Raw genomic sequence first — 19,971 nt, 5'->3', positions numbered from 1 at the left:
CATATGTATAAACAATATAAATTTTTAAAAAAGGATATGGGAGGATGATCAGCAGGGAGCAGCATGTATTTCTTACAGTTTTCCATCCGTAAACTTCTCAGAACTTAATGGCATAATTTTGTTCAAAAGTGGCGGGTTGAAAACAGCTGCTAGCAGATTGCTCTGTATACTCCAGACTCTTTACATACACAATTAAGCAAGAATAATGGAAAAAAATAAACAATAGTATGAAGAAAAAAAACTTGCCTTCTGAGTCTATGAAAACTCAAAACTTCTTGTCCACTATTTTTCCCTGACCCCCCTCCCCTTTCTGCACCTCCTCGCCCCAGGCTCCTCGCTCTCTCTTTCTGACGTGGTTGCAAAGTAGCAATCCTTTTGGAGAGGTTACCAAGAATTCAACATGGCGCCTGTCTGATGTCGACTCCGTTATAATTATCGATTATATTTCGTGTGTCGCACCTTCGTGTCTACTCCATTTTCATTTTCTTTTCATCTGTTTGCCACTTTGGTTAAAAAATATAATGGAGAAACAAATAACCGTGTCGCCAGTACAAGCGACAGCAAAGACAATCCTTCAACAAAAGGTAAAAACGCTTGCTAAAATCTTTATGGCTATGCTCAAGCCTAACTATTGACTTACTTGCTAAAAGTTTCTTATTAAGCTTGAATATTGTATAAATTCAGTTTCTGTTTTTTCATATTATAGTCTACATCTACTTTACCTAGATTAATCTATAATCTTATAGGCTTAGTAGCAATGTGGAACTTTGTAGATCGTTCATGTTAGCCTATATTTAGTGATTGTGATTGTATTCTGATCTAAGGAAATTAATATTTTCAAATGTTTGTACCAGCTGCTGACTAACCAAGCCCTAAACATTCTTTGTCTTGATGTACATTTTCTGGATCATGTGTACTAAAGGCATCCACGGGTGAGTGTGTATCAATGCTCTCAATCAGTATCTCAATCGGTACTTGATCAACATCCCAATTGATATTCGATCGATACTCAATCGACACTTGATCAACACTTGATAAACGGTCAGTGGATAGTCAGCCAAGTGTGGACTGACTCATATGTAACGATCAAAAATTTGTTGATTGTCGACTGAGATGTCAATGGAGTGTTGATTGAATGTCAACTGAGGTGTTGTTGGAGTGTGCATTGACTGAGGGTTGATCAAGGGTATTGATTGAGGGTATCGATTGACACTCAACCGTGGACGCCTTTAGTACACATGAGCCCATTTTTTTTAGCTTTGGGCATCTGGGTTAATGATGACTATGAGCTGATCTTTTCTAGCATGTGGTGTCCTGTTATGGTTAAAATTATTAAAAGTTTGGACTTAATGCAGCATCGTGTGGCTATAGAAGGTTATGTGAAATTTGTGGCTTATTTGCTCTATATTAAATCAGGTGGGAGGTATGCCACAGTCTTCAGGGTCAGGATCTATAGCAGGTTCGGTCAACAGCAACATGTACAAGGTGCGAGTACCAAGGTAGGAAACTTAACTGATCTTTTCTGTCTTCCATGGAAAAACTTGAACCCAAACAAGTGAACCCTTTGCCAAAGGGATAATCAAAGTCTTGGTATCTAGTATTATCAGCCATAACAATTAGCTTTGTTTAATAGCACTATACTTTTTCTTGATTATTCTGGATAACCAAAACATCATGACACAATGCTATTATTACTTTTTCAGATATTTTTAGTTTGCCTCTACTAATTATTATACTTGTTTTGGTTTCTAAGGAATTTGGCAAAAAAATATTCTGTGATGCGTTTCCAGAGCACAAAAGTAGACTTCTCATCAATCTCAAAGGTACATTGTTGCACTAAGGAAGTTGAACATTGAATCATATGTCGGTTTTAGTTGCCAACTCTGTTGTGAGCTTTTAGTGATGTAATAAAGTTACAGTAACCTCTATCTGGCACAAAAATATGCACAGATATTTGTCTTTGGATGTTATCTGTTCCGTTAAGCGAAATAGCAAATATGCTATTGTATTCATTATCCTACCAAATGTTTTTTGTGACACAGGCGTTATGATTGGGCAATATCACTCGAATATTCACCACTTTTAGCAAGGGAATATTCAAGACCAATCACCTGCAAGTGATAAAATTGCTAGATTATAATAATTGTTATTGATATTTTTTTATTTTACTCTATAGTTTGAATATTATGATCTAAGGGCTTTTTCCGTGGCGGCACCAAGGCTCTGGAATAAACTACCCCTCCAGATCAGACTTTCATCATCAGAGGCAGTTTTTAAGGCTAATCTTAAGACTTATCTTTTTAAGCGTGCATTTGATTTGTAGTTTTTACTTTTTATTTGTAGCCTAATTGTATTATATAGCGTATTTAATTCTTAGGATTTTAACTTTTAGGATTTAGGATTTTAGGTTTTTAAAGAATTAGGATTTTTATTTTAAAGTATTGTAAAGCGCCATGGACAATTAGTGGAAAATGGCGCTATATAAATGTATATTTATTTATTTATTTATTTATCTTTCCTTTAAGGCCCAGATGTCCCGTCAAACAGAAGCAGTAGAAGAAAAAGAAAGTGAAAATCTTCCTGCTTTTGGTGCTGGTAGTGAATTTGGTCGAGAAAGACGTGAAGAGGCACGTAAAAAGCGCCGTGGGTTTGTTCCAAAACCCAAGGATCCTGAGGCGGAACCATGGAATTTGAAGCTTGGTGGCAAAAGTGGGAGAAGGTAGTTGAACTAGTTGAACTGTTATAGGAACATAGTTCTCTCTGGATAAACACAATGATCATATTACCATTTTCAATTATTATCTCTAATAATTATTATCCAGCAATTTCATTTTGCAGTGTTAGGTGTATGTAATCATGACCTTTTTAATCTTGAAGATCTGCTCATTCAGTCAATGGTTTTTAATGTGAATTTCTGATAAATAATTTTTTCCATTTGATAATGAAATGTTTATGACAAATTGGATTTTTTCTCTGTTACTCTGTAACAAATTCATATTTTTAAGCTTGTATTATTAATTACAGGTTTACTGGTCGAAAGGAAGCAGGAATCAATGAGAATTCATCTTATTACATACTGACTCAGTGTGAGGATGGAGCATTTGAAGCTGTCCCAGTCAATAACTGGTACAACTTCACTGCCGACATCAAATATCAAACTCTAACAGCAGACGAGGCTGAGGAAGAATTTGGTCGCCGTGAGAGGACAGTGAATTATTTTTCTCTGATGGTCAAGAAACGATTAATGGACAACAAGGAGGACTCGGAAGAAGGAGATGAGAAGAACATGCTGGATAAAACTGTTAAAGCAGCCAGTAGGACAGGAAACCTGGTGAGAAACAAGGGTGGGGTGTAATAATTCATTTACTTTTTGATTCCATTATTATTTCAATTATGGCCTTTCCAATACCAATTTTTTGACTGATAAATGCAAATTTCTCTTACTTCACACTACATGCAAAAAAGAGATGAAGTGTAGGCCTTCAGTGACATTGACATCTTGTTGAAAATGTGTAGTTCCATAAAATATCCATACGTCCCCCACGGAAGAGATTTTTTCTAACACCTCCCCACCCTTCTGGAAATTCCAGTCAAGCTTCATACATTTCTTTAAATGTTTTGGTCTTCCAGAATCCCCCAGCACCCAGGAAATTCCATCCCTTCTGTGGGGGGAGTATGGCTATTTTTTGGAACTGCACAATCACAAATGTGATGTTGGGTAGGTGATTTTCCTGACTACAGGTTATTTGGATATCTTGAGGTAGAGGAAGTAGGCAAGTTAATTGTCACCAGGCATCAACACTAAAAAGTGAAAATGGAGTACCTTCACTAACTTTCTATTCGGCGATCAAAAGGCAAAAGGGAACTCAATTTATTTATCAATCACTGTAAGTTTGGGAACAAGGAATCTTTTACATTACGTTGTGAAAACCTGGTCTGGCATTGGCAATTTTTGAATCAAATGAAAATTGACATCTGCTGTCAAAACTTTGTGAATCAAACTGGATGGTCGTAATTGCAAGAAATTGAAATTTTGATTGAATGTTACAGTCCTAATGCTCAGATCCCTAATCCCTCTTCTCTGATTATCATTTTTAACCAAATGAATGGACACAAGCCTCTGACTGTGAGAGAAATCAGCTTAGCAATTTGACAATGTGTCGCTAGGAATTTGCATTAGGATTGGTTACTACCGAGTCTCAGAGATTTTATTGTTTTCTGCAGATCATACATGATGATGAAAGGGATCATTCTCTGTCAGAGGATGAAAATGATGAGGAAGATGAAGAAGGGCAAGGACGTGACAAAAACAAGGAAGGTAGGACTTCCTCTAGTCCTGTTAGGAGGGATCAACGTGTGTAATTAGAAGTTAGTATGGTGCACAGGACAGCAGCAGCAGACATACTACTAATAGTGGGCAGTGTGTCAGTTCATTTGAATTTTATTGTTAATATTTTTATGGTGAGCCTGTCTGTTTTGCTTCAAGCAGCTAAACGAGGCAAGAAAGACAAGCATAAAGTTGGTCAAAAACGACAACAAAAGAAGGGTTCAGATGACAGCGATGCATCATCTGAGGAAGATGGCTACCTGGATTCTAAGGAAATGGATTATCTGTCAGACACTTCCTCATCTTCTGAGGGTCAGTAGATTGTAGTCTCGTTAGACAAAATATGAAATTGTTAGCCAATGCAACCCTCAACGTAAACTGTGAAGTCAAGGTGACTCGAACACATAGTCCATGTAACTTTTGTGCAAAGCCAGGTTATGGAACTGTCTCAGATTGCTGATAAATTTTTGTAGCTCAAGAACTCGGAATTAAACATCCACTTTCTCCTTGCAGCATTATTGCATTTTCAAGGAGTCAGATCCAGCAAATAAAGACACTCATAAGCTGGAAATCACAAGCTGTTGTGAAGCAATCTTAATGTACTACAAAACTCTCAAACTTGTTCGTTTTGATACAGAGGCTGTCAAGACTGTTGAAGTGAGTAAACCCAAAGCTGAAGACGATCTAAATGCCGAGGAGACGTCAAGTGAAGAGGAAGATGATTTGACACGTGAAGGACAGGAACTAAAAGATATGCTTGACAGAGAGGAAGGGAGAGAGTCCTGGGACGAGGAGGAGGAAGATCCTGATCAAGATGATATTAAGGGCACTTCAGCTCTCTTTTTACAAGGTTTGAAAGAGCCTGGGTACTATTGTTACATGTAGTTAATACAACTTAGCAAAGTGGTTCATCTCCTCCATGAAAACAAAGTTGACAACGTGTGATGTTTTTTGTGTGAAAACGTTTCAAAAATCACTTGCCAAACGTACAAGTATAAATTAATTGGCATGTTGTTTCTTGAGGTTTTTTGTCCTTCTCTCTACTCCATTTTAATTAAGCTATTCAAGATTGTTGACACTCCATGTTTTATCCTAGAAATGCCCCCTTATAAATCGATGCGTTAGTTGCAGCACAATTTGCCTGGCATTACACACATTCTTTGAACGAGAGTTAAAACATTTTGATGAGAGGTGGAACAGTTGTCTGTGGTTTCTCACAAGGCTGCTTCTCTTTTGTCTGCTTCATAACAAGTTCAAGTCATTTTCACCATCTAATTTCTTCTGAAAATGTGATAAGAAATACTACAGAGAAAATACTTACCTTAACGTTTAATATTATTTTAAAGGTGATAAGAAAAGGAAGAGGAAGTCAGCTAGTGGATCAAGTACGTCATCCAACAGCCGATCATCAACCCCTACAGCTGCTGTGGACGGTGCAGCTAACACTATTGCCGCTGCTGCAAAAAAGCTCGGTCAAGATCGACCAGGAACACCCTGTAAGTAATTCTACACCATGTTTCACGTCCTGCACGTCTATCGATTCCTGTCTTGTTTAGGACCAACCATAGTTAATTGAGGGGGTGGAGCAACCAACTACTTACCACATCTCTACACCCCCCACATCCAACCCTCTCCCCAGCCACCCTTGCCTAGCAACAAAAACTCGCATGCCGGTTTCACTTTACTACTTAAACCAACGGCGACAACCTGTGAGTACATTTTACCCTTTATTCCACATGGCAATCTCTTTTTTTAAAAGAACAGTTATTTGTTTTTATCAGCTAAAACCAAGAAGCGCCCAGCAAGCTCAGCCAAAAAAGGAAACACAGCGGAAGATGGAAGTCCCGCGTCTAAAAAGCCCCGTGTATCCCCCGCACCTTCTTCGGGGGGGACAGGAGGTGGTTCAAGAACAAGCACTCCAACGCCGACCGGTAGCGAGGAAGGCCCTCAGGGGATCACCGAGGAAGCCGTTAAGAGATACCTAACAAGGAAGCCCATGACGAGTAAGGACCTGCTGCAGAAGTTCAAGAGTAAAAGAACAGGACTATCTAATGACGAGACTGTAAAAAAGATTGCGGCTATTGTGAGAAAGCTGCAACCAGAACAAAAAACGATCAAAGGAAAACTGTACCTGTCACTCAAACAGCTCAGCTGATTATTACTGAGACTGGCAATAAACAATGCTAAACATTGAAATATAAAGGTGCTTTATGGCGTCATTAAAAGAGTACGTTACACAATATGGGGTCATTTTTGCACGATTCAAACTGATTTCTTTTAGATCAAAGGAATGTTTCGCAAACTATTAATTTGCTAAACGCGCGATGTTGCAAAACTATATAGGAAATGTTCCAGTTTGTTTCTTGTATTGCTTAACCCATAAATGCCTTTTCTCACGAACATAAGTGCCTAAGATTTTACAGCAACGGATTACAAAACAATTTAATTGAAATTTCCACTAGGAATTCAGTGAAGGTTAACTTTGCGCGCCGTAGAAACACTGTTGCAGGAACTTAGTTTTTTCTTTCTTTTTTTTTTTTTTTCTTTCTATAAAGAGTTTGAGGACCTGGCATCATGAATGAGAGAATCTCTTGCTAAAGTATGTGGCCATCCTGCTCGGCAGAGATACCCTCTTCCCACCCTTTCTTTTTGTAGTTACAGTGAGGATGAGCAAGGGCAACTTACAACGCGTGGGGAATGTAGCTTACCAGCCTGTGAAGAGGCTCTCAAGTTGAGTCCAGAGCCAAAGAAAAATAATAAATAAATAAAAAATCAGCGAGCCGAGTGGGACACGCTACCATACTAGTCCAGTTCTGGCTCTCTCTCTCTGGGTGTGTGTGTGTGTGTGTGTCACGCAACGTTGGGGGAGAGAGAGCCAGAACTGAACTAATACCATACTAGAGAGCTTTACAGGTGAGTAGAATGCCAATTGCTAGTACAGTTGTGTTGTAAACTGGTCCGCTTCAGAGCAGCAGTGTTAATAAAACCTAGAAACAATCTGTAGTGAACTCGCAGTAGCCTTGTCGTCATGATCTCATTGTCGGCGACCAGTAGAATTTATTTCTCCCAAGTCAAATGTATACTTCCTAGGTTAGGCTGTTCACAGCCCCCTATTTTCTCGTATTTTTTAAATTCGATCGTTGAACGCGTGGATATAATCGCGAGAGGACCGGACGCCAGCGCAAAACGGAAGACTTGACTGGGTGCTTGACCGCATGCTTCGCACTCGCTTTTTCTTTCGCGTGTGTAAATAGGGAGGCTGTGAACAGCCTATTCCTAGGTCTGGGAAGTGTATGGTAAGGTTTTTGCGAAATTTGAGAGCCTGTCAGTGGAACTTCCTACACTGTGTTCCTGCCGTACGCGTTAGTCCGATCCAAATTCGAAATTTTAAGATCCCAGGCTTCCTTGCAACCTTGCAAACGTATTAAATTTTGGGCCGTCCTTTGAACTCTCTGCATTTGGAAGAGGCCACCTTTGTACTACGGAGCTGTTGTTTGAGGCTTATTCGATATTAGTACGGGGATGCAACTGCTACAGAGTTTGTTTGTATACAGTCTTGCTTTATTTTATGGTCTACTAGTCTGTTTACGACTATTATGGCACACCATTCGAAACTTTAGGATTCCGCCGGGGCCTAAGAAAAGAGAAACCCGTAAGCACATTTTAAGAGCTCTTAATTTCAAGAAAATCAGTTGAGGTTCTGAAAATTTCACATATTTTTGACAGTGTGTGTCTGACTTAATAAGCCTAAAATGTTGATTATTGGGTTACACTCTACAGCTCCTGCATGCCTTCTCGACCCTGAGCTTGGAGAACACAACTTCCTAAGAACAGCTTCTAATTTACGAATCCATTATGTGGCTAAAGGCGATCCAAGCAAGCCACTGATGTTGTGCCTACATGGATTCCCTGAGGTGTGTTTTTGTCATTTATCAATGTGTCTTACATTAATAGTATGCACTCGGATATTAGTCTGCTTATTAGAGGTGTGTAAGTTGGATTGTTTCTTGAGTATCATATTATTCTGTATTATTTTGTAGTTTTGGTATTCCTGGCGATATCAGTTGAAGGCTTTCAGTGATAACTACAGGGTGGTGGCTGTGGATATGAGGTAATAATGTTTTCTGTATTACTTGTAAAATTTCGACAAATACATAACATATATACCTCCCTTCAAGGAAAGGTTTTCAAAATGGATTTGCTGACGTGGGGTTGCATGGGGTGTGTTGGGGTAATAGAGGAGGGTCAAAAGGAGAAAGGATGTGGTTTGGAATGCCACTTTACACAATATTATTGCACCCATAAAAATGTGTATCTTTTGCTTTGGAGGTTTCTTAAATGATTGATGGCAGAAAAAAGTGCAACCTTTTACTGAGTATGGATGACTTTTATCGTTAAGACCTTTGGCAAATAACTTTGAAAATAATATGGTCACCTTACTAGAAATATGTTGTTTTAAAAACAGAGTACTTTGAGCATCAAATAATCACCCTTTGGGAATGTAATTAAGAGTTTGTGGCTCTTTTATAGGGGATATGGAGAAAGTGATCATCCTGAGGGACGAGACCAGTACAAGATGTCATACTTGGTAAATGACGTCAAAGAAATGGTACGTTGGAATTTGTACTCCAAGTGTCATGACTTGACTGTCACAGTGTTAATGACACATTTTGAAATGGAAACTAGTGACATGGAGTAGGTAGCCAGGTCTTGATCATCTAATCTGTGTACTGTATGTGATGCAGGTAGCAGCTCTGGGATACAAGTCCTGTGTGTTGCTGGCCCATGATTGGGGAGGCGGTATTGCATGGTAAGGGATTTAGTGAATAGAAATAGTCCTCTTTGTAGTACTGTGACGTTTTCTGAATCATTGTTGACAAAAGTTTGGATCTTAATTTAAATATCCATAAATATTAATGAAAGGAAAAGCAGTTCTAGACAGTAACATATCTTTCATCATGCTATTAGTATAGGTAATCATACGGTTTCGAGTTCAATTTGGAATTAATTTGCACAAGTGAGTTTTTCAAAAAGCTGAAATTGCACGAGCCGCTTCGGCGAGTGTAATTTCAGCTTTTTTAAAAACTCACAAGAGCAAATTAACTCCAAATTGAACGAGAAAAACCGTATGATTACTTATTAATAATATAAACATGGAAAAATTCGCGCAGAGGAAGTGCCGGAAGATCTTTCTTGGAGCCATTTTTTCTTATTTGAGAAAACTTTTTTCAAAGTTTCAACACAAAATTTTCGTCATCATTTTACCTGATATCATATTCTTAGAAAAATTCCTATTATCTTTCAGTCAATCATAATCCAGAATTTTGATGTGTAATTTGCACTGGTGTTACACTTTTTGCACCGATGTTACACTTTTTGCACTGGTGTTACACTTGAACTGCACTGCTCTTAGCCAATCAGAATCAAGTAATTTTTTCATGTGTATTATTATTTAATTAAAATCTGCTTGTTAATTTCAGGAGTGTTACCCACATATATCCAGAGCTAGTGGACAAGCTGATTGTATGCAACATTCCACACCCAAAGTAATTGCACTTTGTAGTGTTACTTTCAGCATAAAACATTTCTTTACTTACTGTTTTTTATCATAAACGTTCCTTGGGAGCACCTCTCATACATGCTTAAATTGAAGACCCATAACTAACACATAGATGTACCCTATTAAAGTCACTCTCAGTTTCACTTTAAAAATAATTTAGTCAAGGAAATTCAAGTATTCAGTGGTGTGGGGTTAAACTGTTCAACTGAGATGCCTTGCATATTGTTGAACTTTTTCAGTACTGTAAGGAATATGGATGTAAGCACTATGGACCTTTTAAGATCATTTATTTTACATTTGAGGGGCTTGTTAATTCATTCAGTTTCCTTGGCACAAATTATACCCAATTTTTGACTATGGAATTATTAAAACCTGTTATGTAATTCTCGCTAGCCATGCTCATTCTGTACTGGTAAGTCTGAGAAAGGCCTAAAATTTACACAAATATATATGTATGCTAAAACAAGAAGCTACTGCACGAGATCTCTCTGTCTGGCTTACCATATTTTATTACTGTCCTTGTATTGTACATTTACGTACAAATGTTCATTTACAATAGACGTAATACAATAATGATTTTATGTTACATCAGGTGCTTTGGAAAGTGTTTGCTGTCCTCTAAAAAGCAGTTCCTTGCTTCCTGGGTAATTATGAATAATAAGACAGGTTTTTATTATTGGTAATGTCCCTGTTTCTTAACAGACCATTTCATGATCAACTCCTGTGTGTTTGTTTAATTAACAAGCTGTTCCAGTTGGCATTATCAGGGAACACTGCTTTACATTAGGTTAGGCAGTGTGACGTCCTATTATTGTGTGACCACAAAAGATGTTACATCTCTGTAGCACATGTGTTGAGGGAAGTAAACATGTGCTAGAATCAGTTAGCAAGTAATATTCAATGGCAACAAAACCAACAAACGTAGAGTAGTTGCTGCCTAGACCTAATTGAATGAAAAAGGAGTGATCCAAGTTTATTAGAAACTACATGATATGTCCCAGGAATGGACGGAAAAAATTTAACATTAATTTAACAACAAGTGCTACTAACCAACTAAGGTGAACTCTGAACAGTTTGTGGAAGCTTTCATAGCGACATGACCACCCTCAGGCAGAACCAGTAGAAAGAGCTGTGTGAAAGAAATGCATAGCATTACACATGTTAAAACTTTGCTGTGAATAGCACCTTGATATTTTGGACCAATGCATTGGACTGTTGTAGAGTTTATATGATTTACAAAAATTAATTTGATTGCGCAGCAGTAAATTTAAGCGCTCAGGTGTTTGTTTGTTTGTTTTGTGCTAACATAAATGTCAGTTTTTGTGTACTGCCTAATCCATTTCTTCTTTCTCTCTTTTGCAGTACATGTTTTTCTTTCAATTGCCTTGCCTGCCAGAGTTCATTATAGAGATGGGTGACTACAAAACACTAAGTAAAGGTTTTGGGGTAGGATTGTCTTGGCGAATATCTTTGTAACAACATTACCACAAGGTGGTGACGAAATGAAATGATAACTTCTATGGACTAATAAAAGTAAGAATGGGCTGATTAAGGGAGTAATGCTGACCCACTGAGATTAGTTAACTGCAGTCACTTGGCTTTACATTGCAAATATTGTTAGCATTAACTAAATTAATTCTTTTAGGACCAGGTCAAGATTTTTTTTCCTGTTGTTGTCTTTTGAGCACTTGAACCTCTACTTTTGGACAACTTTCACTCAGTCATGTCTCTGATGGAACTAACCTGCAATATGCCATTTAACCTCTGTTTCGCAAGCTCAAAATTCTGCTCAGAAGTGTCAAGTTTATGGTTTTACTTTATTAGAAATGTCTTTAACTTTGTTATTCAGGAAACAAATAACTTTACTGAAGAAGATGTGGAGGCGTACAAGTATGCTTTGAGTCAGTCTGGATGTAGCGGTCCCATAAACTATTACAGGGAAGCACTGTCATCTGATTTGCCTCGAGGTCACACCCGCACAAAGATCAAGGCCCCGACCCTTGTGGTTTGGGTAAGTAACACCAGTCCACAGCAAGTTCAGAGGACAGGGGTATTGTGTCTGGGACCACTAACCACTTCCCATCCCATGCATGTCTATATATCCCTATCCATCTCAGTTTGTACCCAGTTCACACCAGAAGTGAATCATTAGTCCAGATCTTCCCACTGAACTGCAGGAAAGATTGATTTTTGCTCTGATAAATGATAACACATTCATATTTGATTTTATTGATGATTGAACATGAAAAGAACCTAAGGCAAAAGATAAATCTGCAAATCAATCTCAGCTTACTGCATAGCTTTTCTATGAGTTGCTCATGCCTCTAATTCCACCCAATCACTGAAGAAGGAATGATGCTAGATATTCCACCAAATTTTGATAATTTTACAACAGTTAACCACAACTAAAAAATGGAGGGGCCAGATTTTGCCTTGTTTCAGAAGCCACATTTCCATCATTCATTCTAAATTACATAAACAATAGCCTCCATTCAGCGCAAAGACATGCTCTGGTATCTGTCTGCAGACCTGATCTGTTCAGGGAAGCAAACAGTTTTTTGAGAGCATAGTGCAAAGAAAACTGTGAGCTTTGAGGAACAGATAATGTCCAAGGACAAATATCCGTGATTCATATTTTTGGGCCAAAATGAAGGCTATTGTGTTTATTATTCTTCAAATATTTTTTGCAACACACGCAGTTTTGAAAATTGGGGAATATCACTCAGATATTTCCTAGTGTTAACTGGGGGATATTCAGTCACGTGTCGTGTTTAAACCAATCGTGTGCGAGCGAAAATATTTGATGGATTATAAAGTTTGGTATCCATCTGGGGTAGAGAGTTAGACTCCATTGTTCTTCTTTCGCACAGGGAACAGGAGATATCTATCTTATGAAAGAAACCTTGATAGGAACAGAACAGTATGTGGAGGACTTGACCATCAAGTAAGACGTTCATTTGGCGTTTTACTACAAATAAACAAACAAACAAAACAAAAGGAAAGTAAAATCCAGGCTGTGTATCAATACATGTTTCATAGGGAAGTACTAAACAAGATTGGTAAATGATGGAAGGTGCAGGGGACAGTGACACTTTTCAGTCATAACATTTTTCTTGTTGTAGCTGACGTTAGAAAATAGCTTGTTTCTTTATATAAACAGACAGCTGATGAGAACAAAGAACCTTTGACTATCTTGTGAGTAGGCTCACCTTTGAGTCCCTCCTACTAGTGAAGTCATCCGGTAGGGAGGAGTCTGGATTTAGGCGCCACTTCTCCCCAAACGTGAGCCTGCTCGGAGGCTAGTAATTGACCAGATGATATATTCTCCCTTCAAATTCCTAACACTGCGATTTAAATGAGAACTTTCCTAATTTAATTCATTGTGATTTGTTTACAGATATATCGAGGGAGCAAGTCACTGGGTTCAGGTGGACGACTATCAGACTGTGAATAAGCACATTCGTGATTTCTTAAACGCATATCCGCGTGAATCTCTGAAGAAACCAGACTAGATGACTTTGTGACTTGCGCGACACAGAAAAGCTAAAGCGCTGCTATTTCCCAAAGCAGTCACACAATGGTGCTTGTGACAATTAGAAAAGTAGATTAAATTTTTTGTGCCAAAATAAAGTAGAATTAGACAGTGATTTGACACAGACGCTATTGCCCGTTTTGTTAGTGTGCTGCCACGTTTAAAAAAAAAAAGCATATTAAGGAAAAAGCATTACTACTACTTATCGGTAGACCCAGCATGAATTGAGATATTTGCTCCAAATGTTCGTCGTAGGGAACTATAGTGTGGAGGGGGGGGGAGGGGGATGTGGGCGGAGGGGGGGGGGCGGTTTGCAAGAATATTTCTTTTTGATTCTCTGTGTGATGTGTGTGTAACCTTGTTAAGAGCACAATAAAGAAACTATAAACAACAAGTGTGTTTTTGAATTGAAATCCCGTTTATATCCTCGCTAGAGTTTCATTTGCTAACCAGACTAAAATAAGTAGACGATCCGCACATTTGAAGACATGTTAAACCCTTGCAAACTGTCAGGAGAATGTAAACTCTGGCTCTCACTTGCTTTCATCATAGTTAGTCTACTAACTATGTTCTCTCTCAACTGTCGGCAAATTTAGCGAGAACTTCACGTTTCGTTCCGATGGATTTTGAATTGAAGACAATGGTTGGCTGTTATTTTGTAACCGTGATATCAAAGATAGATCATGTTACAAATCAAATTAACTATTTGAACTTTAAAATGCGCCAGAAAATTTTGTCTGCCTTTGATGAAAAAAAGCTGTGTCAAATATCCTCTGTTTGACCAGGGTAAGGAAATTCAAGACACGAACTGCCAAGCGCCATCGTAGATTTGTGGAAACATTGTTACTACGCCCCAAGTAAGGGAGACCCTAGGTACAAACGAGCACGATGAGCTGAGGGGAGGTGAGCAGGGAAAGGAGAAGGGGAAAGGGGAAAATTTCTTGACTAATTTTCCGCAGTTTATAAGGAGGGGAGTTACAAGAGCTCTTAATAGATGTGAGAGAGGCGCCGTTTATAAACCGAATGTGCTACCTGGACCAAGAGAACCTTTTTGGTTGTGCGCATGTGTAGCCGCTGTTAATAGCGCCGGCTCACATCCCGATTTCTCCCAGAGGTCGATTTCTTGGTGCTGACCCAAGAGATCGCGGCCTGAAAGTTAAAGTGACTAATTTATTGATCTCTAGGCAATACACGGATTCTGACTAGTAACAACTGTATATCAAAATGAAAGCCGTAAATTATTTGGCTAAACTTTACGAATTATCTTTTGGACTTTTGCTACATAAAATGAAAACAATATGCAGTCGCACTGGCAGATGAAATTGGAACAAACATCTGCAATGTAGTTTACTTAAATCTTATCGTGTCCCTACAATCACAAGCATGCATTTACAATACATGAAAATGCATTTAATTTAACCTATTACAAAGTCAGGTACAATGTGTATACATAAGTCTGTGCTCCATGCAATAGTTTGACCAATTTTCTGAGCATTTAAATGCCAAGCTTCTTCAATCTGTAAAAAGAGAAAGAAAATTGCTTTGCTTGATTTTAAGACAAGAATATTTGTCACTCTTGAAAGAGAAAAACAAAGAAACGTTACGTCGCAAAATGAAGATATTTAGAATTGCGCACCTCTTTTTTAAAGTTACTTTTGTTTTGGGCCTACATCAAGGCAAGGCACATTTCTTTTATGAAAATAAAATATAACTTTCATCTAACCCAACATAAAAAAAAAATTAAAAAATAATAGCTTACATTATAAAAGATCATGGCTAAGGAAGGAGAAGACTGTAATTGAAAGGTGAAGTCGTTTCTTTCCCAATATTTCGTTGTTCCGTAATGTATTGTATTTAAACAGTCCGAGTTAGCAGCTGAAAATAGGCGACTTATGTTGTTGACAAGTTTTAGGTTTTAGACTTACCTGAACAAGCGGATTCTTTGATTTCATCAATCTTCGTTTGTAGTTTATCAAAGTTCTCCACCTGGACCACTCGGTCTGTATCTTCTTCATCGTCAAAAACTCCCGCGATCAACCGCAGATTCTCTTCATTGATTCGTTTACCAATCCCCACTGCTACTATGTAAATATCTTTTGCCTGTCAAAAGAGAACAAATGTAGTACGACCTACACAATAATAATGATGATGATGATGACGACTAAGATGATGATGACGACGAACATGAAAACACATGAAAACCGTCATGTTGTTGTAGACGCATATTCTCCTATAAAAGTTCGATGAAGAAATAAATGACGAGATACTAGGAGTGTTTTAACATATTAAACTTGCCAAACGAACTGATTTGGAGTAAAATTTGTCAAGTTTGGATCAAAGATGAATTCAATTTTCAAAAAAATGATCTCCAAACTTTACTATCGAGAGGAACGCTTTGCATCCTTACCCAGGAATTGACTGACGGTCACATATAAACGACCAACGATCTAGGGATACTAACCTCAAAACTTTTCGCTATTTCCTTGGCAAACTCTTCGAAAGTCGTCTTTCTGAGGTGATTTGGATTTCCATCCGTAAGCACAATCATGAGATCTGGTTTGTCTGCTCTGTCTCCCCCAGCCTCTGTAAACAGTTCATTTGCTGCCCTCAGTGCGAGGTCGGTACGAGTTCCTCTTCCTGGCTCAACTAGTCGGCTGGCTATTCCCTGCCTGAGGGCTTCCTTGTCGTGGTACTCTGAATCGGCGAAGGTGAACGCCGTGGTGGCCTTCCTGCTAAAAGTGATCAACCCGAAGTGATCTTCATCTGGTCCAGGGTTGAATTTTTCTACTAGATCCTCCAAGAACTCGGCAGCTTTCTTTAGGTTTTTTTTGCTAATACTGCTAGACTTGTCGACAACTAATGCAATGTCAAGCCCTGCTTTACATGAAGGTGCTGTATGATCAAAGAGGAAATTGTTTAATAAATGGTAAATATAAGTCACATACATGTTGGATTGATATTCTTAGTGCCCTAGGAGAGAGCTTCACGTTAACTTTACCACAAATTATGAGTTATACATCTCTTGCCCCTCGCTGATAGCCTCATCTGTCAGCGTACAATAAACAATTCCACTTTAGTACTCCCCGATATTTTCTTATTTTGTTAAAAGACATTCTTACGGAAGTTGCATTTTGCTTCAAGTCTATGAACCTTCACACTTAAATTTTGTTTTGATCCCAATATGTTATCAAGGAAAAAACTTGTGACTTATTCTTTGGCTTAATCTATTTTCCATCAATAAATCAATAAATACATCAAAAAACATCAATTATTTGAAATCTTTTGTAGAAAGGAAAACAGCATGTCAATTCGAACTCAATTATAATTGTTATGAACAAACACTCACGGCATTCCTGTTCGTTGCAGGAGTCTTTCTTTACCGCTGGCCCCAGTCCACTGCAGTCCTTTCCACCGTTAGCAGGCGGGGGATTGGTGCAGGTTCTTGTTAGTATCTTTGTTCCTTCTCCACACGTCACATTGCATTCAGTACATTCCAACCAATCAGAATAACCTCCGTTGATAGCTGTAATGGGAATAGAACAGCGCTTGTTATATATTACCCAACCCAGGGAAGCAATATAACCGTCATTGAGAATACATAGCTTACGACATTCTTGATCGTTACACGAGACTTCCTCTTCTGATGGTCCCAGTCCACTGCAATTCTTTCCACCGTTAGAGGGCGAGGGATTGGTGCAGGTTCTTGTGAGTGTCTGTATTCCTCCTCCACACGTCACACTGCACTCAGAAATCGACCAATCAGTGTAACCACCGTCAATAGCTGCAAAAATATTGAGAAGTTTGGTACGCTTATCTTCTCATAAAAGTAGTACAGCTCTATCAGGGGTGAGACTAGAATTAAATTATAGGAACTAGCTACAAGTCTACAAGAAAAACGAAGAAATAATTGAGATTTTTATATGCCTATGACATTGGCCGTCATCAGAGATATTATATGTCTAAATTATAACAAATCTTCTCCTAAGCTATTTTTTATCATCTTTGTTGGAAGTAATATAATATATGTTTCTTTCAGTCGTGACAGCAAATGAAAATCATGAAGTAAGAATTTCTCCCAAAAATTAATGGGGAATAATTCTGAACATGATTTAATTTTATTGATGGTAATTATACTATTGACAGGTTGTCCTACCACCCTTGGCGCAACTTATTTCTGTTTGAATAGTTTATTCCATGTTCTTCATGGCTTGGGAGATTCAGTGAAACGTATGACGTCATACCCCGAGATATGGCGTAATAACTAACGGGTGATCTCTCAGAGCTTTTCTATTTTTTGATCAGGTCGAAGAACTAAAAGAAAAACAAACAATACGAAAGGTGTAAAGAAAACTCACGGCAGTCTTGCTCGTTGCACGACTCTGTCTTCACAGTTGGTTCCAGTTCACTGCAGCCCTCACCGTCCAATGGCACACAGGTTCTTATAAATGTCTGTGTTCCTCCTCCACACGCCAAACTGCACTCAGAACATGCTGACCAATCAGTGTAGCCACCTTCAGTTGCTGTATGAGGAAAATATTGCTACCTTATTATATTTCTGGTAGCGTTAAATTTGACTTATGCTTATGATGTAGAGAAAGTTTCCTTACATTCGAGTTTCATATAGTAGCAACAAATTTGAGCAATTAAGCTAAGAGTGAGCTTAAGCAAACAACGACGACGATGTCAATGAGAACGTCACCAAGCAAAAGGATTAGTGAGCAAAACAATGGTTGTGCGCGTGCGATATAAATCTTTGCACATTTCTTCGCCGTCCTCTGCAAAACAACAACGTTAGATGACGTAGAGTTCTGCGAAGTCTGAGGAACGCGAACGTCGAAGGCTAATTTTTCGTATTTCCATTTGAATTTGAACACTGTCATTGAATGTTTAGCCGGAGCACGTTTCTAGAGCCATTGGTGTACTGAACAAGACAATTTCGAATTTTGGTGGTAAAATATAAATTCATTTTTGACAAGGAGTCGTCCTCGGCGTCGCCGTCGTCGTTGCTCCCCATCCATGTCTTCAAGACGGTAGTGTCGTCGGTGAATCATAATTGAAGTAACTCGCTTGGACTCTCTCGAAGTTTCAGGTTATCAGACTGAGGAGAAATTAAATCAGTCAATAACATTACTCATAGCGTGTGGTTCCTCTAGCACTCCTCTTAAAAAAATTAAATATTCCTATATGCATTTCTTACCTAAAGTCAGGCTTAAAATCATACTGACGATCAAAGCTAGCATAGCGTCTCTTACGTGTCAAGTCCAAACCTGCAAGATAAAGTTAAAAAAGGCGTGGAGATGTTAGTGAACGTGATGGTACTGGAGAATGTATGATGATGAAAGCATGTACTTATAATTAACTGGCCCGTTTTTATTGATTATTTTGCATTTCTTTACATTGAACTGTAATTGCAAACAAACAAACTATATTAGATTTAGAATATGCGCTGCACAAGGAGCATCACTGTGGAGGAATAATGAAGCATATATATCAGCCTTTTATAGCAGTTCGAGACCTATGAATAAAATCTTCTAATTTGACAAACCTTGTTAAGTTGGCAAAAGACTTTTAAGAACAAAGAATGATGCATTCGAGCATTCGTGAAGGTTTTTGCTGGGTATGAGCCAAGAGCCATCAAAACAATCTAAAGCTAGTGGTCTGCATCGGCTTGGAACGAAGAGTTCTTGCTGTGATTTACGGCGAATGAAGTGAATTCTAACGAGCTGAGATTGAAGAATAATGAAAAGTTAATCAGTCTTTAGTGAACCAAAACTTAACAGGAACACTAGCAAAGAGGAATATCCAGTATCCTGCAGAAGTTTAGCAGCAGTTTGCTCAAGGTTCGTCGTGTGCTAGTAAAGAACTGACTGAAAAGCAATCAAATGATGTGCTCTGTTCCTGCTGGCCGGAAATAATTTCCGTGATGTTGCGGTACACCTAACGGGAGGAAATAGCTAGCTAAATGTTAATTTTGAAATACACTTAACCTTGATCTTCTTGCTTCTTGGTTCAGTAATTTTCTTTAGAAATGTTCCCCGCGGGTAAAAACGTGCGTGGGAGTTTAAAAAACATAGCTGAAAACGCGGGGGAGGTCTCCTTTATGTGTGAACCTTGTTTCAAAAACGGACGATTTTCTCACGCTGTTGGGTGTGAAACACTTCGCAGATTTTCCATTCTGATAGATGTAGTAACAGGAAAACTGCAGCTGTGGCCTAAATTAGTATGTATAACAGTGTGGCATGTGAACTGTGTGGGAAAGAGGAGGGCTGTTTTCTTTGAGGAGTACATCAGCTCACATCAATAGCTATCAATGAGGGCATAAGTTGCCATCAAAGTGTCGGAGAGATTGCGTGTTTACTGCCCCAGCAGTCGCACGAAGCAACAATGATAATTATTAGAGAAGACAATTTTCGTGATGGAAGCTCTATCAAAATTCCTGTGGTCTATTATAGGGCTGGGTGAAACTTCATGTGAATCACCTGAGGCAAAATATTCATACGGTTGAAGAGTTTAAGGCACAAATGCTTAGTCTACTTATCTTTCCCGTACGAA

The 19,971-nt window shown here is 38.5% G+C and overlaps 3 protein-coding genes across 5 annotated transcripts; 2 read left to right on the top strand and 1 right to left on the bottom strand.

Annotated features, from left to right (window-relative positions):
* The first annotated feature begins 44 nt into the window (after positions 1–44).
* LOC145467632 (general transcription factor IIF subunit 1-like) lies at positions 45–6,604 on the top strand. Its single transcript, XM_081451209.1, has 10 exons — positions 45–584; positions 1,417–1,499; positions 1,754–1,823; positions 2,526–2,719; positions 3,025–3,331; positions 4,225–4,318; positions 4,490–4,639; positions 4,965–5,177; positions 5,674–5,823; positions 6,109–6,604. Exons 1-10 carry the CDS (start codon positions 522–524, stop codon positions 6,480–6,482), a joined length of 1,698 nt encoding a protein of 565 aa, XP_081307335.1. The 5' UTR covers positions 45–521; the 3' UTR covers positions 6,483–6,604.
* Positions 6,605–6,743: 139 nt separating this feature from the next.
* On the top strand, positions 6,744–14,007 carry LOC145467842 (epoxide hydrolase 4-like). Its single transcript, XM_081451449.1, has 11 exons — positions 6,744–7,979; positions 8,108–8,241; positions 8,368–8,438; positions 8,858–8,936; positions 9,073–9,137; positions 9,808–9,873; positions 10,480–10,531; positions 11,250–11,333; positions 11,737–11,898; positions 12,758–12,831; positions 13,285–14,007. Exons 1-11 carry the CDS (start codon positions 7,850–7,852, stop codon positions 13,397–13,399), a joined length of 1,032 nt encoding a protein of 343 aa, XP_081307575.1. The 5' UTR covers positions 6,744–7,849; the 3' UTR covers positions 13,400–14,007.
* A 96-nt stretch (positions 14,008–14,103) lies between these two features.
* On the bottom strand, positions 14,104–19,491 carry LOC145467552 (uncharacterized). 3 transcript variants are annotated; one of them, XM_081451111.1, is made up of 7 exons: positions 18,965–19,491; positions 18,617–18,686; positions 17,775–17,939; positions 16,766–17,200; positions 15,881–16,311; positions 15,345–15,519; positions 14,104–14,936 (listed from the first exon to the last, which is right to left on the bottom strand). In XM_081451111.1, the coding sequence occupies exons 2-7, from the start codon at positions 18,657–18,659 to the stop codon at positions 14,932–14,934; spliced, it is 1,254 nt and encodes a 417-aa protein (XP_081307237.1). In that variant the 5' UTR covers positions 18,660–18,686; positions 18,965–19,491; the 3' UTR covers positions 14,104–14,931. The 3 variants fall into 3 exon arrangements, with proteins under 3 accessions (XP_081307237.1, XP_081307239.1, XP_081307236.1); XM_081451113.1 differs by having other exon boundaries at positions 16,766–16,942; positions 17,027–17,200; positions 18,617–19,478; XM_081451110.1 differs by having other exon boundaries at positions 18,617–19,491.
* Between the last annotated feature and the right edge of the window lie 480 nt (positions 19,492–19,971).

Source organism: Orbicella franksi, chromosome 14, assembly GCF_964199315.1.
Source record: "Orbicella franksi chromosome 14, jaOrbFran1.1, whole genome shotgun sequence".
Classification (NCBI taxonomy): domain Eukaryota; kingdom Metazoa; phylum Cnidaria; class Anthozoa; order Scleractinia; family Merulinidae; genus Orbicella; species Orbicella franksi.
Note: the sequence above shows the minus strand (reverse complement) of the source record. Positions and strands in the feature narration are given on the sequence as shown.